The sequence below is a fragment of the Rhinopithecus roxellana genome, chromosome 10, assembly GCF_007565055.1.
Source record: "Rhinopithecus roxellana isolate Shanxi Qingling chromosome 10, ASM756505v1, whole genome shotgun sequence".
NCBI classification, from domain to species: domain Eukaryota; kingdom Metazoa; phylum Chordata; class Mammalia; order Primates; family Cercopithecidae; genus Rhinopithecus; species Rhinopithecus roxellana.
Genome location: NC_044558.1, coordinates 133,595,691 through 133,609,725, shown reverse-complemented (window position 1 = coordinate 133,609,725; position 14,035 = coordinate 133,595,691). Strand labels below are relative to the sequence as shown.

At 40.6% G+C, this 14,035-nt stretch overlaps 1 protein-coding gene across 6 annotated transcripts in view; it reads right to left on the bottom strand.

Annotated features, from left to right (window-relative positions):
• SSPN (sarcospan) overlaps positions 1-14,035 on the bottom strand; it is a 114,646-nt gene that overhangs the window by 68,186 nt on the left and 32,425 nt on the right. For 2 of the 6 annotated variants that reach the window (XM_030939063.1, XM_030939069.1), the window contains exon 1: positions 11,236-11,568. The exons of 2 other annotated variants lie outside the window; for them this stretch is intronic. Coding sequence is in view for 1 of the 4 variants with exons in the window: in XM_030939061.1 (XP_030794921.1) it covers positions 11,241-11,255 (15 nt within the window). In the remaining 3 variants the exon portion in view is untranslated. Of the gene's footprint in view, positions 1-2,164; positions 2,317-11,235; positions 11,569-14,035 lie in introns of those variants that run through there. 2 more of the 6 variants (XM_030939064.1, XM_030939061.1) reach the window with 2 other exon arrangements.

Genomic DNA, 14,035 nt, shown 5'->3' with positions numbered 1-14,035 from the left:
GCTCAAGCGACCCTCCCACCTCACCCTCTCGAGTAGGTGGGACTGCAAGCCTGTGCCACCACATCCTGTTAATTTTGTATTTTTTGTAGAGATGGGGTTTCACCATATTGCCCAGGCTGGTCTCAAACTACTAGACTCAAGCTGTCCTTCTACCTCAGCCTCCCAAAATGCTGGGATTACAGTTGTAAGCCACCATGCCCAGCTGCCCTTGTTATTAATTTCATCCTTCTATGTCTTAAAATATTCAAAGCAAGGTTAATGAGTGGCTGTACTTTTATTTTAAAGACTGCGACGTAATGTAACAGATGGCATTTTCCTGACTGGGGAGGAACAGGGCGTTCAGTATCTAGGCTGTAGAACCAATTCTACTTCAGAAAAACTCCCACTTCAACCTTGCTCAGGTGTGAGTTACTAAGTCACATGAAGGACATGGAATACCATTTAAATCTCTTCAGAGAGAGAGAGAGAGAGAAAGAGAGAGAGAGAGAGAGACAGTTGAGGTCTGCTCAGATGGTAAAATGACGGTAAACAAACTTGTTTATATTTATTGAATGGAGGGAAAGTTTTTCATGCCTGCTGGCTCCCTGGGTTGGTCGGGGAAGGAAGCAGGAGAGATTGTAAAGGGAAGCCTGCTCTTCTCTTTTATAAAGATAAACGTCATAAAGGAGGAGACAGAAATTACTGGAGCAGAACCAGCTGCTATCCTCAGTGTCAGGGACCCTCCGCAAACCTCACCAGACAGCTTCAGTCTTACAGAGAGCTGCTTATTGTCCTTTTATACACTCTGCTGCTTTTTCCAATCTTTGCCCATAAGGTTTTTAATATGTAGGTAGCATAAACATCATAGAGGAAAAAAAAAATTGAGATGAAAAAAATCAACAAAATATATGACTTTTAAGCAATCACTATAAACACTTTCTAGGGTTTTAAAAAATCTAACATATATGGTGTATGCCTCAATAATATTCTAGTTCTCAATAAATGTTTGTTGGATAACTGAATTAATTGACTAATTAAAGGCTATCATCATACAGTGACACAGGTTGGTGTTCTATTTTTCCATTTTAATTAACATAACTATTTTATTTTTCAGTATTGGTAGATAGTCATTGTCTTCTGTTTTATTGCCCCATTGAGTGTGTATTCCAAAACTGATTCAATAATATCTATATACCTGGAAAACCTTTAATGTTTTTCTAATTCTTCCATAATAGATAACACTACATTGACAATCTTTCTCCATACTGCTTATTCCACAGTTAATGAGCCACTTCCTTGGGTTAGAGTCTCCAGATCAGAGACAGCAAACTTTTCCTATAAAGGGGCAGAGAGTAAATACTTTTGGCTTTGCAGGCTATATGATCTCTGTCTCAGTTACTCAGCTCTGCTGATGGATTATAAAAGCAGTCACAAACAGTACATAAATGAACAGGCATGTCTATGTTCCAATAAAACTTGGTATATGTGCAATGAAATTTGAATTTATTTAGTTTCCAATGTGTCATGAAATATAACTTGTTTTCATTTTATTTCAACCATTTAAAAACATAAAACCCACTCTTAGAGATGTAAAAATAGGCAGCAGGGCAGAAGCTGGCAGTTTGCTGATCCCTGCTCTGGGTCAAAGGTCATGAGCAGTCTATGGCTCTCAATGTACAATCAGCCAGTTTTTTAGCTGGTAATTTTGATGGTTCCTTTCAACCTTATCTCTTAGTTGCTACATTTCTGAGTTCAGGCATTTATATAGTGTTTTGATCACTAGACTACATAATTATTAAGGGACTATGCAAAAGAACAACTCTTGCTGCTCATTATCTTTGGCCAGTAACCATGTTATTTTATTATTGTTATTATTATTATTATACTTTAAGTTCTGGGGTACATGTGCAGAACATGCAGGTTTGTTACATAGGTATACATGTGCCATGGTGGTTTGCTGCACCCATCAACCGTCATCTACATCAGGTATTTCTCCTGATGGTATCCCTCCCCACTAGCCCCCAATCCCTGACAGGCCCCGGTGTGTGATGTTCCCCTCTCTGTGTTCATGTGTTCTCATTGTTCAACTCTCACTTAGGAGTGAGAGCATGTGGTGTTTGCAGTAACCATATTCTTAAAGTCAACTTAGAGTGACAGGGCTGTACAAGAGCTGATCTAGTCTAACCTTCTGTCATGGCCATCTGAAGCAAGAGCCTAGTTAAAAGCTGTTCAGAAGGGGCTCTCCAGAATTTCTTCATCCAAACTCAGTCTTTTCCAGTCAAACACATTTCATTCTAATTCTTCATCTGAGCCTGAGAACACCTGGCCAGCTGCCACCTTCAAACACAAAGACAATTATTAAGTTAATTCCTCTGTATTTCTTTCTCTATCCTAGGTTGATAATGATGAACAAAAATTATTTCCTTTTGTGGACTGTGAAACTAATGTATAAAAGTGCCTTATCTCTGATTGGAAGGTGACTAGAGAAAAGGAAAACTAACTCAAAATTTCATGTTCCCTGCCCCTAGGGCTACCTGTCACAATCACAAATTAATATTTGTTAAGCATCTATTGGTTGCATGCCACAGTGTGAGGCACAATAGCAATTAGTCCCACTCATTACCGAACATTTTAAATATTTTTTCAATGTATTAAATTGTATTCTGGATGATTAAATTGCTCCAGGCCATAAGTGCAAAATTGAAAATATTCAATTAGGATGCACAGAACAAAGCAGCAGCAGTTAAAATTTTGCATAGTCCCTTAATAATTAAAATATCAGCTTCACAGCTACCAATCTTAAAATCTGGAAGGCTTAGATTTTACCAGAAGTTCTGATGGCCAGAGGACTTGAACCAGAAAGGGCAGTGAACTCCTCATAAAGAGGAAAACACTTTCCCCAGCTCTGTATAGATCGAATTTGAGACCCGAGCCTTGCAGGTGGCTCATATCATCGGCCAGAGTTTTCCTAAATTATTTCTTAATTTTAAGGTATGAAAAAGGTACACTCCCTGTTCTTATTCCAACTAGAAGTTCAGAAATTTTCAAATAAAAATACTAGTTCAAAAATTCTTCTTTATATCCCACCCCTTATGCTCTAAGCATTTTTTAAATGAGATGTTTGCATAAACCAAACACTATACTACATACAAAGAAAATAGTCATTTCTCTTTATGAGACTGTCCTACAAGCTAAGACCAATGTTATTCATGGCTGAGAGTCATTAATAGGTAGAGCAGAAATCAGTCTGAAGAGGAGGATTGAGAGGAGGTTTGCTTGTCGTTATCTTTACAGACATGGGTTCAGTAAATGTGTGACTGGTTCTAATCACATGGCGCTGTTAATACTGCAGAGAAAAGAGGTAAATTCAAAATAGCTTTGACCAGGTTTTTTAACGCTTTTACAAAAACAGGGTAAAATTTAATAGCTACAAATATAAAATGGTATAAGTAGAAGGAAAAGAAAAGTCAACCAAGAATACAAATGCAATATAGAAAAGGGCTGGCTTATATTTGACAATGAACTAAATAAATCAATAATAAGAGTGTCACTGGAATATAAGCCAATATAAATTTAGGATATTTTGATGTCTGTCATCATGTCACAGGTTTATTTGTTTAGAGAAAGAGCCTAACTCTGTCACCTAGGCTGGAATACAGTGACGTGACCACAGCTCACTGCAGCCTAGAAAACAGGACCTCAAGCAATCCTTCCACTTCGGCCTCCCAAAGTGCTGGGATTGTGTCATAGGTTTAGATGTGTGAAAGTCATTCTGCGTTAGACCCAAACAGCATGATGCTGAAACAGACTAAGAATCACCTGGTGAGATTCTTTAAAACAAAGACTCTAGCGCCTAACACTGTAAATATGACATAGTAAGTTCTTGGGAAGGATCCTGAGAATCCATTTTAAACAAGCTTGTGCCATGATTCATATGCAGTTTGGTCTCTGAAGCATGCTTGGAGAACCACTGCTCTCAAGAATGATCAATTCTTTTTAGTCTCTTTAGTCACTCTGTCTGCAGTTCAGGTGATTATCAGTGGTATGTGATGCTGCTATGACTTTCAGTTGAGTGATCTGCTTACTGGGCTTTGCACAGACCTGAGAATTGAGATAAACTACATTAATTTACAGGCCATCTACTTCCGATTTTTATTTCTTTATTAAGATAAACACTCAAATGATATGTACTATGATTGAACATTCCTCTGTCCTCTAAGCTTCTTGAGAGCAGGGACTGCTTTTGTTCACCTTGGTGGCCTTGGTGTTTAGCACAGTGGAGTTCACTAATAATTTTAATTTGTTGAATACTAGACAAAATGTAATTGATTTATTAATCTAAATTATATAAGAGATAACATATCAGTATTTAAAGAATTATAAACCCATGGTTTGAATGTCTTCATCTCCTCCAAAATTCATGTTGAAACTTAATTCTCTCTAAAATTCAGTTGTTGCCAATGTGCCAATATTAAGAGGTGGGGCCTTTAAGAGGTGAATAAGGATGCATTCAACTAGCTAACTACCTTACTCTTTCTGTTCTCACTTGCCCTTTTGCCTTCTGCCATGTGACGACACAGCAAGAAGGCCCGCAGAAGATGCTGACACCTTGATCTTGGACTTCCCAGCCTTCAGAACTGTGAGAAACAAATTTCAACTCTTTATAAATTACCCAATCTTAGGTATTCTGTTAGAGCAGCACAAACAGACTAAAACAAATGGAAAATGTTTACTCACTTATTCTTGTGCTAGACATTCACCCAATTTTACCTGTTCTAGTTCTGAGGTTTCAGAGACATTTCAGATTACCTTAACAATTGATTACTACTTATTATAGAGAAGGTATTAATTGCCTTCTTAAGAAAAACATTGTGTCTTACTCCCCACACCACATTTAACTCTTAGTCCATTCAGGTGTAAACCTTCCTTCTTTCAATAAAGGACTGCTTTCAGTTCTTCATGGTGTGAGCTGTAGCCGTATTTGCATACAAAGTTCTGAGGTCTCAAGCCTCATGCTTTCTTGTTTTCTTCATTAGCAGACACACACACATACACACACACACACACACACACACACACATCTTGAAGCATACTGTGTTTGAATCTGCCTAATCTTCTTCTTCTAACTCCTCGTCAGGTCTAGTTAAACATCCTTCTACCAATTCATCAACTAAATTTGGGTATTACTCTATATTTATATAGTTTTTCAGGCAACATATTAACTTATCTTCCCAAGCTTTCAGATTGTTTTGAAGTTGTATCTTAATGGGATTTCTCCTTCTGTCATGAAAATTTTACTCCTTTAACCAAGCAAAACTCTTTAAACCAAGTTATATTATGGTTTCCTTATAAAGGCAATCCTTGCTCACCACTTTAAATTTGAACTTTACTAAATTGTTTCATTCACTAAACTGCTGTAGTATACATTTGCATGCCATGTTTTGAAGTTTACTTACTAAAGTTACAGGTTTCAAAATTAAAAGTATGTCCCCTGGTGAAAGTTAATGATATTGGAGCGGTTTCATTGATAAGACCAAAATGCTGAAAGTTAGCTTTACTTTCTTCAGCTCCATGAAGGGCTTCTGGGGAAGAGATCTATAGTAACTAGTTATCCATGTCTAGACAGAATAAATAAGGGCTTAAGTTAAAGTGGGAGAGCCACAAATTTATCAGCAGAAGGAACTCATGTTATTAACAGTATGCTGAGGGTAAGAATAGCAAATGTGTCAGAAAGTTTGGGCCTTCATTGACCTAAAAGAAAGATTGGCTCGGGGGCTATCTTGAAGCCCTACTGAGCTGAATTATAAAAAGAAAAATGTTTAACTGCATAGGTGAATCTTGTAATAATTTTTCTCAAGTTAAAACAAAAAAGGAGTTTTGATATTATTTGCATATAAGATGATCAAATTAGATAGCAACAGGTACCCAAAGAATAAATGAGGAGTTGACCAAATGGACTGGCCAGGGATACGTTTCACAGATGAATGATAAAGGTTTGGATGATAAAATATGCACCAAAAACATTCATTTGCTTACTTCTTAATTCAATAATATGGTCTAGGTACTTATTAAATACCAGATGCTATTCTAGACCACTGGTCCCCAACCCCCGGGCCATGGACTGGTACCCATCCATGGCCAATTAGGAACTGGGCCGCACAGCACGGGGTGAGTGGCTGGTGAGTGAGCATTACCACCTGAGCTCCCACTTCTGTCAAATCAGTGATGGCATTAGATTCTCATAGGAGCATGAGCCCTATTGTGAACTGCACATGCAAGGAATCTAGGTTGTGCTCTTTATGAAAATCTAACACACACCTCATGCTGTGAGGTGGAACAGTTTCATCCCAAAACCATTCCCCACACCATGTCTGTGGAAAAATTGTCTTCCATGAAACTGGTTCCTGGTGCCAAAAAGATTGGGGAACCACTGTTCTAGGCACTTGAACAAAAGAGAGACCCCGACCTTGTGTAGTTTACATTTAATTTGGGGATGCTAACAATAAAAAATAAATATAATAAATAAGTAAATCATAAAGTATGTTAAGAAATGATAAGCAATGAGGAAGAAGGAAAAAAGCAGAGTCAATTAAGGGGGATCAGGAATACAGTGGTGGGTGCTAAATTGCAGAATTAGATGGGGCAGGGCAGGCAGAGTTGAGCAAAGACTTGAAGAGATGGAGTGAACCCAGAGGATGCCATTGGGAAGACTGCTCCAGGCAGAGAGCTAAAGCCACGACCCTTAGGCATAGGTACCTGGTAGGTTCAAGAAGCAGCAAGCAGGCCACATGGGTGGAATGGAGTAAGGGGAAAGAAACAGAGGAGGAGATTGTAGGTAAGAGGAGTGGAAACTGATCATGAAGGGCTGTGTAGACTTCAGTCAACACTCTGAATTTTACTATCAGTAAAATGGAAGCCATGCAAGGTTTGAAGCACAGGGAAGACAGGCAGGACATGACTTTGATTTTTTTTTTTTTTTTTTTTTTTTTTTTTTTTTTGAGACAGAGTGTTACTATGTCGCCCAGGTTGGAATGTAGTGGCACAATCTCAGCTCACTGCAACCTCTGCCTCCTGGGTTCAAATGATCATCCTGTCTCGGCCTCCCGAGTAGCTGGGACTACAGATGTGTGCCACCATGCCCAGCTAATTTTTATATTTTTAGTAGAGACAGGGTTTCACTATGTGGGCCAGGCTGGTCTCAAACTCCTGACCTCAAGTGATCTGCACCCCCCTCGGCCTCCCAAAGCGCCAGGGTTACAGGTGTGAGTCACCGCGCCCGGTAACTTTGATTTTTTTAAATGCCCACTCACACTGCTGTGTTAGGAATAGGCTGAAGAGGGAAAGGGGCCTTCAAGAGGCTCTTAGGATAAGATGAGAGATAATAGTGGTTCTGGCATGGGTGGTCGCAGTCAAGATAATAGATAAGGGAGACTAGGATGATAGCAGGTTATGAGTAAGGAAGAAAAACGGTTCAAGAACTACCATAGACAAATTGTATCCCACAAAGGAAAAATTCACACATTCCCTGTATGTTAATATTGTTTATATTGAATATTGCTGCTTGCATAATTTTTCAAAGTGATTGACAGCATTTGATGTAAAGATAAGTTTGCCCTGGCTCTTACTGTAAAACAGCAGAGGGATTTATCTTGAAACCAAACACATTGATGTTATTTGTATGTTCAGATTGCAGTGATTACTTAGACCCACAAAAAAATATAAATTGACTTTAAAAAATTGGAAGCTCATTTAACAGCAAAAGGCCACTTGGAGGGACAGGGGTAAATGAGGAATATAAATAAGCGTTCTCTTGTATACAAGGGCATTTTCCTATTTTCTTTATCTTGATCAAATATTAAATATCATAGACTGAGACACCCTATGCTGTTGGATTCTCTCTTTGAAAATTGAGTTCAACCTATCCCTTGTAGCCTGGACCAAACAGTACAGTGCCTGCTCCAACCAGGACAGATCTGGTTCCAGCTTCTCACCCCTTCTGCACTCCCCAGACCTTTGTGCTGAAATTTCCCAGTCTTGCCCTCAGTGGCTGATAGTGCTTCAAGGAACAGGTTTACCCAGACCTGCGGAATCATCTACAAATGCTTATCAAGAGGCAGATGTCACAGCCAATCCCCTTCATGGTCCAGACTCTTACAGAGAGGATCCTTTCTCTAACAGGGGATCCTGATCAAGGGCCATCCATTCAGTTACTCATTCAATGAATGGATACTGTCTCCCAGGCACTGGGCTTGGTACTCAGGATGCCATTCAGGGAGCATTTGCTGATGCTAGAATGTTAGAAGTGGGCTTTTTGGGTTTTTTTCATTCAGCCAACATCTGCCTCTTTGTAGGTTCTGCTTCCATTTGGGTTTCTGTCCTCTGGAGAGGAATACTAAAAAATCATACCTATTCCTGCAACCACTCATCAGCCCTTCTGCCTTTGTAAACATAACCATTCTCATGAAGGGGTGCAGACTGAATCCTACTTCTTAAAACATGAGCCACCCTAGAACAGCTTCTGCCATCATCCAGAAAGACAAAACCACTGATGGCTCAGTGGGGCATCCCCCTTGCACTGTTCTACCTGCCCCACCTGTGGGATCTTCACCTGAGCGCACACAACCCATCTTTCCAGACCTCTGGGACACTATGGGCTCCCCTGATGTTCCTCGGGTGGCCAGTCTTTAGTCTGGTCATGCTGCCTAGGCATCTTCCCTGCCTGTTCCAGTTTACTTATTTTTCCCACCATTGTTTCTAGGGTATTAACCAAACTCCTGCCTGCATGACTAAATTAATTCACTGGGCAGAGAGTTTGCCTTGGGGCCCCTCTGTGGCCTTAGATGACCCCTTCTTTCTGCCCAGGGCATGTCCCAGCAGGGTCACACCTCTCAGCCCATCACTGTCAATCTGTCACAACCCATGGCTAGTTCTGCACTCCAGGCAGCTCCACCTCCCCTCCCCATCCAGCCTGGCCAGGGCTGAGTGGAGCCAGGCTCCAGCCATGGGCAGAGGTGCCTTTCCTGACCCCAGAGCTGGTCACATGGCTGCTGTGCGCATGAGGAGACTTAATGAAAAGCAAAGGGGCAAAGGAGAGCATGGCCTAACCTAGCTCCTGACCAGCTGTCTCTGCTGTTGTCAGTCGCATTGGAAGGTATCCTGACCCCAGATCTCCTTCTCTGTGCCTCTGAGCTTGACCACACAATGGACTCTACTGGCAAGAGCAGGCAGTCAATGTCCTGCCCATAGTATGAGGCCAATCTTGTACTAGCGTTCAGCTGAGACTCACAACACCTTGCTTTAAAGGAACCACTGTGTGCAGTGGGCAAGCCAGAGAGTCCTAGACACAAAGCAAAAAGGGGTTCCAGGGGTCTGCTACAGGAGCAGCCCTGCCCTGAGGCGCCTCAGCTGTGTGTGTGCAGCAACCCTCTACCCAGCCTTCCTCAGCCAGGACTCATCTGCCTCTTCTGGTTATCAAAAGAATTGCTGCAGACTGTTCAGAGTGGACCAGCAAAATCAGAGGGACTTCCTGCAAATCCTGTAATGCAGGTGGTAGGAGTTCCTGTCACTCAGAGCCTGAGGGGCCATGACCAAGCAGTCAAGCCTTCTCAGTTCCTACCAGGTTGTTGTCTGGGGAGATGGATGTGCCCAGGAAGGTTATGAGTCTCTTTACAGAACTTGGGCAGGGTAGGCCCCTACACTGGCATATTATGGGGAGGAAATGCTCATAGTGGGAAGTAAGGATTCACAAATTCAAATGAATTAGAAAGAAAGGGAAAGGAAAGAAGGGAGGAGGAAAGGAAGACAGAGAAAGAAAAGAAAGAAAGGAAGGATGGATGGGAGGGAGGAAAAGAAAGAAGGAAGGAAAGAAGGAAAAAGAAAGAAATAAAAATATATAATGAAGTGGGAAAGAGCTGAACAATGCATAGGAGTTGGCATTTAAGATGATCACATCAAGCTACACGAATTAATATCCCACTTGTGTTTTTTGAAATAATTAAAATCAACATATTTTCTGCCTCCTAAAACAAAACCTATTCGCCATTTCTGGTTGCCTTGGATTTGGGAATTTGAGGAAAAAAAAAAAGACAAAGTAACTGCTCCTTCATGATGACTTTACCACAGGTCAGAAGGTAGATAATGAGATCTGTGGGGTTTTCCTTATGAAAATATTTTGAATCCTAAATAAAATGTTAAAAGGAGAAATGAGTACATTGCCCATCTGGACCCAAGAAACAGCTGATTTCTTCATAAAGAGGCCATACAATGGTCAAGACATTGACTTTTGTCCCATAGTTTAGGGTTGCCATAGCGTCACTGAGTCACTTAAATCTAATCAAAAACTGGGAAATATTCATTTTGTCAAAGCAGAATGAAGCAGGGGTATAGAATATAGCCATGAACTGTCTAGAGACAATTAACAGAGACTTCAAAGTCACCTTGACCATGATTTCTAGTGTTTTCAGCCTAGCACAATAATCTGGGTATGTGTGAGCATTCTCCCAGATTTTTTTTAAAAGAAGCAAAATGAGTCATCTGAACAGCCTGAGAGTGTCAGCGTGGCATTGATAATTATGAGCACAGTATATCCAATGTGAATTTTTGTGGGCCTGAGGATGAGTTGATCCAATTTGAATGGACCAAAGTTAATTCACTCCAAGTTACTCAAAAATGCTTATGTGTAAAACCAAGACTTCAGGGTCCAAGAGTGAGAATGTATTTCCCAGAAGTCAGTTTACTTTATTAATGGTATAGAATTAGCCATCAAAGAACCGCCTTCCACATGATCATTGTATCCTAGACAGTTGCAAACAAAAGAACTTGCAGTAAAATCTGCAATCACTTTGTGAAGTCAGCAGCCACTTTTGTTAATTATTAGTCAATACAAAGTTAAGGTGCTATGAATCTGCACCTGGAAAATGCTACCACAAACAAAACAGCACTAACAAGATTGAGCTGAATGCCATTCATCTGGAGAGCAGAGTTGTTTTTACTAAACATGAAAAAGCATCTGAAAAGAGCTACCTGTATAGAACAAAGTAAAGATCCCTGCTCTAAACCTTTCCCCCCAATATATGATACCTCAAATTTACCATTAGAAATACATTTGTTTAAATAAAAATGGTATAGTATTCAGCACACTAGATTTAGAGTCAGACACCTGGATTCTAAAACTCAGGCACCACAGGCAAGTCCTCAAACGCTATGGGCCAGTTTCCTCATATGCAAAACCGTGATACACAAACCTATGCTACAAACCTCACAGGGTTGTTTTTCATGTCCAGTTATGTCTCGCTGTGTCCTCTACAGCAACCGTACTTCCTGCCAACCACCTTTACAGAGCGTGTCTTCCTGAGCTGCTCTCTATATTTGTCCCTTTTAAAAATTATTTTCTATGAAACTTCTGTCACAGTCAGCAGTGTGTCCATTGTCTGGAATCTTTCTTGTCATTGTCAGGAGTTTCTCCGCATCACATGTTTTGCTGTCAGTGAACATTCCAGGCGGTGACCAGTGGAAGAATCCGCCGGCCTCTCTGAGCAACTCGGTTGCTTTGTTTGTTACTCAGCCTCGAAGAGGGACCTCTTCAGTCAAAGGAAGAACAGGTGGTGTGAGGCTAATTATCACTCTGTGGTCCTCCCTTTCTCATTTCCCTTTTTTGTCTTTCTAGTCATGCTTTATTTGCATCTTTACCCCACCATTCGAGGTAGATGCCATCTCTGCTTCCTCACACCCTGGTTTAGCACTTCCTTTCCCAAGTTCGAATGAAAATACTGTGGGCTTTCTAATGCTGCAGACAGCAGTTCTAATCCTGGCTCGGGTATTTGTGAGCTATGTGATTAACGGTGACTTCTCTGAACTTGTATCTCCTCATCTGTGTAAACGGAAGTCATGTGTACTTCACGGAGTTCTGGTGTGAACTAAAAGAGATTGTATTTGTGCATCTTAATCACATAAGGTGGCCAAGAAATATTAATTTCTTTACTCCTTTAGATATGCTTTCTTCCTTTTGTTCTTTGCCATGTCTTACTTTCATTCTAAGATTCTTTACCATCAAAGTTCTTTGCACTTTCCTTCTCAATCCGCTCCCAATCTTCTTCATCATCTTTTCTCAGCCTTTTGAGCAAGCACTTCAGCTGAATGGTTACACACAGGAGCTTTTGTCTGAGAGAGCTGAGGTTCAGAACTCAGAACTTCTACCTTCCAGCTCTATCACAAGGAAACTACTGACTTGCCCTGTTCACTGGAGCTATCAACAGGGCTCACCCCACAGGTTGCTGTGGTAACAATGTAATGGTACCTGGGAAAAGCTTAGCACAGTGGGCTTCATGTGCAGTAAGTGGCCATTAATGTTAGCTCTATTTTTTGTGCCCCTGATTCATAATTAAATCTTGCTCTTTCCTTCACATTTATCATGAACGATTTGCCTTCATGTTCTTCTAACTTCAAATTTCCTCTTTCAGATTAACTCTTCCTCTTTCTGCCAAATTACTCTCTTGCCTACACATATATTAACAAAACCATCCAGTGGTCATCAGTCTATTACTGAGGTGCCTGAAGACTCTTTTTTAAAGTTAATGTACATATTCCTTTTGAGACCTTCAGGTTGTGTGCCATCACCATTTAAGGGTAAAGTGAGGGTCACATTTATGTTATTGAAAGTTTGATGATCTTTTGCTCTTTTCCTCTGTCCACAACACCATCCCCTTCCATTTCCAGATACGTGCTCCCATCCCTGTCATCTGCAGCCCTCCTTTCCGTGTTGGTAATTGTTTCTTCTTTAATTTTCACCCTCTCATCTTCTAATTCACCTTTCCCTGATCAGTCTGGACAAGTAACTTTAACTTGTGATTCACTGTTATTTGATTTACCCAATTTAAGAAGAAAGAGGTGTTACCCAATGGCCTTGCTGTATACCATGAATACACTACTTATAACTTTAAAAGCAGCCATCTACCAAGTTCTTCTCATTTGATATTCATAGAACTTAGTTTTGCTTTTTTCCCCCTAAAAAGTCGATATTCAGTAAAGAATAGACGTCCCCTAGTAATCTGATAGAGATCTAGATATCACTACTAATACAGTTTCCCATTATAAAAATTAATCTATCCTGAGCTCCATAGACTCTTTTCTCTGTTATTATACTGTCATGCCCAGCTTCCTCACCATACACTACCATCACCATCCCTCAAATCCTGGGCCCAAACCCCACTACTTCCTCATATAATTCTGGTCCAGGATCTGATGTGGCCCCATGTTCCTGGGCCCAATTCTCTCTGCCTTAGACCTCTCTGCCCCTTAATCTGCATGCTGATCATACACAAACAGAAAACACTCCATAACATTCATATCAACAATAAGTGAATGTACAGAGGATACTGGGTTCTCAGCTGAAATATTTACCTACTCTATCTCAGTTAATCTTTATAGGTACCATTTGTTCCCATTTTATAAATTAGAAAGGTTAAGTAACTTCCCCACGGTCACTTAATTAGTCATTCCCTAAGTCATTTAACTAGTGCCAGAACCTGAAGCCACATTTGTCTGATTCCAAAGCCTGCCTCCTTTCTGCTTAGTGCCTCCTTAAGAGGCACTGGTGAAGGAGGCAGGGAGGATCTCCCTGGAACTCTACAGAGTTTCACCAAGGCCCGGCTGCTAAGATTTCAGGTGCCATACTCTAACGCAATGTTGTTCTGAACATGGAAGTCTATCTTGTATCTATAGGTTACCGCTCAGTGCAAGGCTCGGCGCCAGGTACTCGTGTGTAACGGTGAATAACACACATGGGCTGTCCTCAAAAAGCTTACTGTAGAGTAAAGCAACTTGGTATTCCAGATCAACCGAGGGTGACTTACAGAAAATCTTCATGAACCCTGTCATCTTTTGACATATCAGGGACCTAAATGAAAAGTGAAAAATACAGAAATGGGCCTTTTCATAGTGCCTTTTTGAGTGACTGCTCAGGTTCAAGAGAAGCAAGCCCAAGATAAGGTTTTTGCCATAGGTTTTTTTGCACATATCTGTTCTAAATGTAACCACTACAAAAGCAAAGGATGGTAGT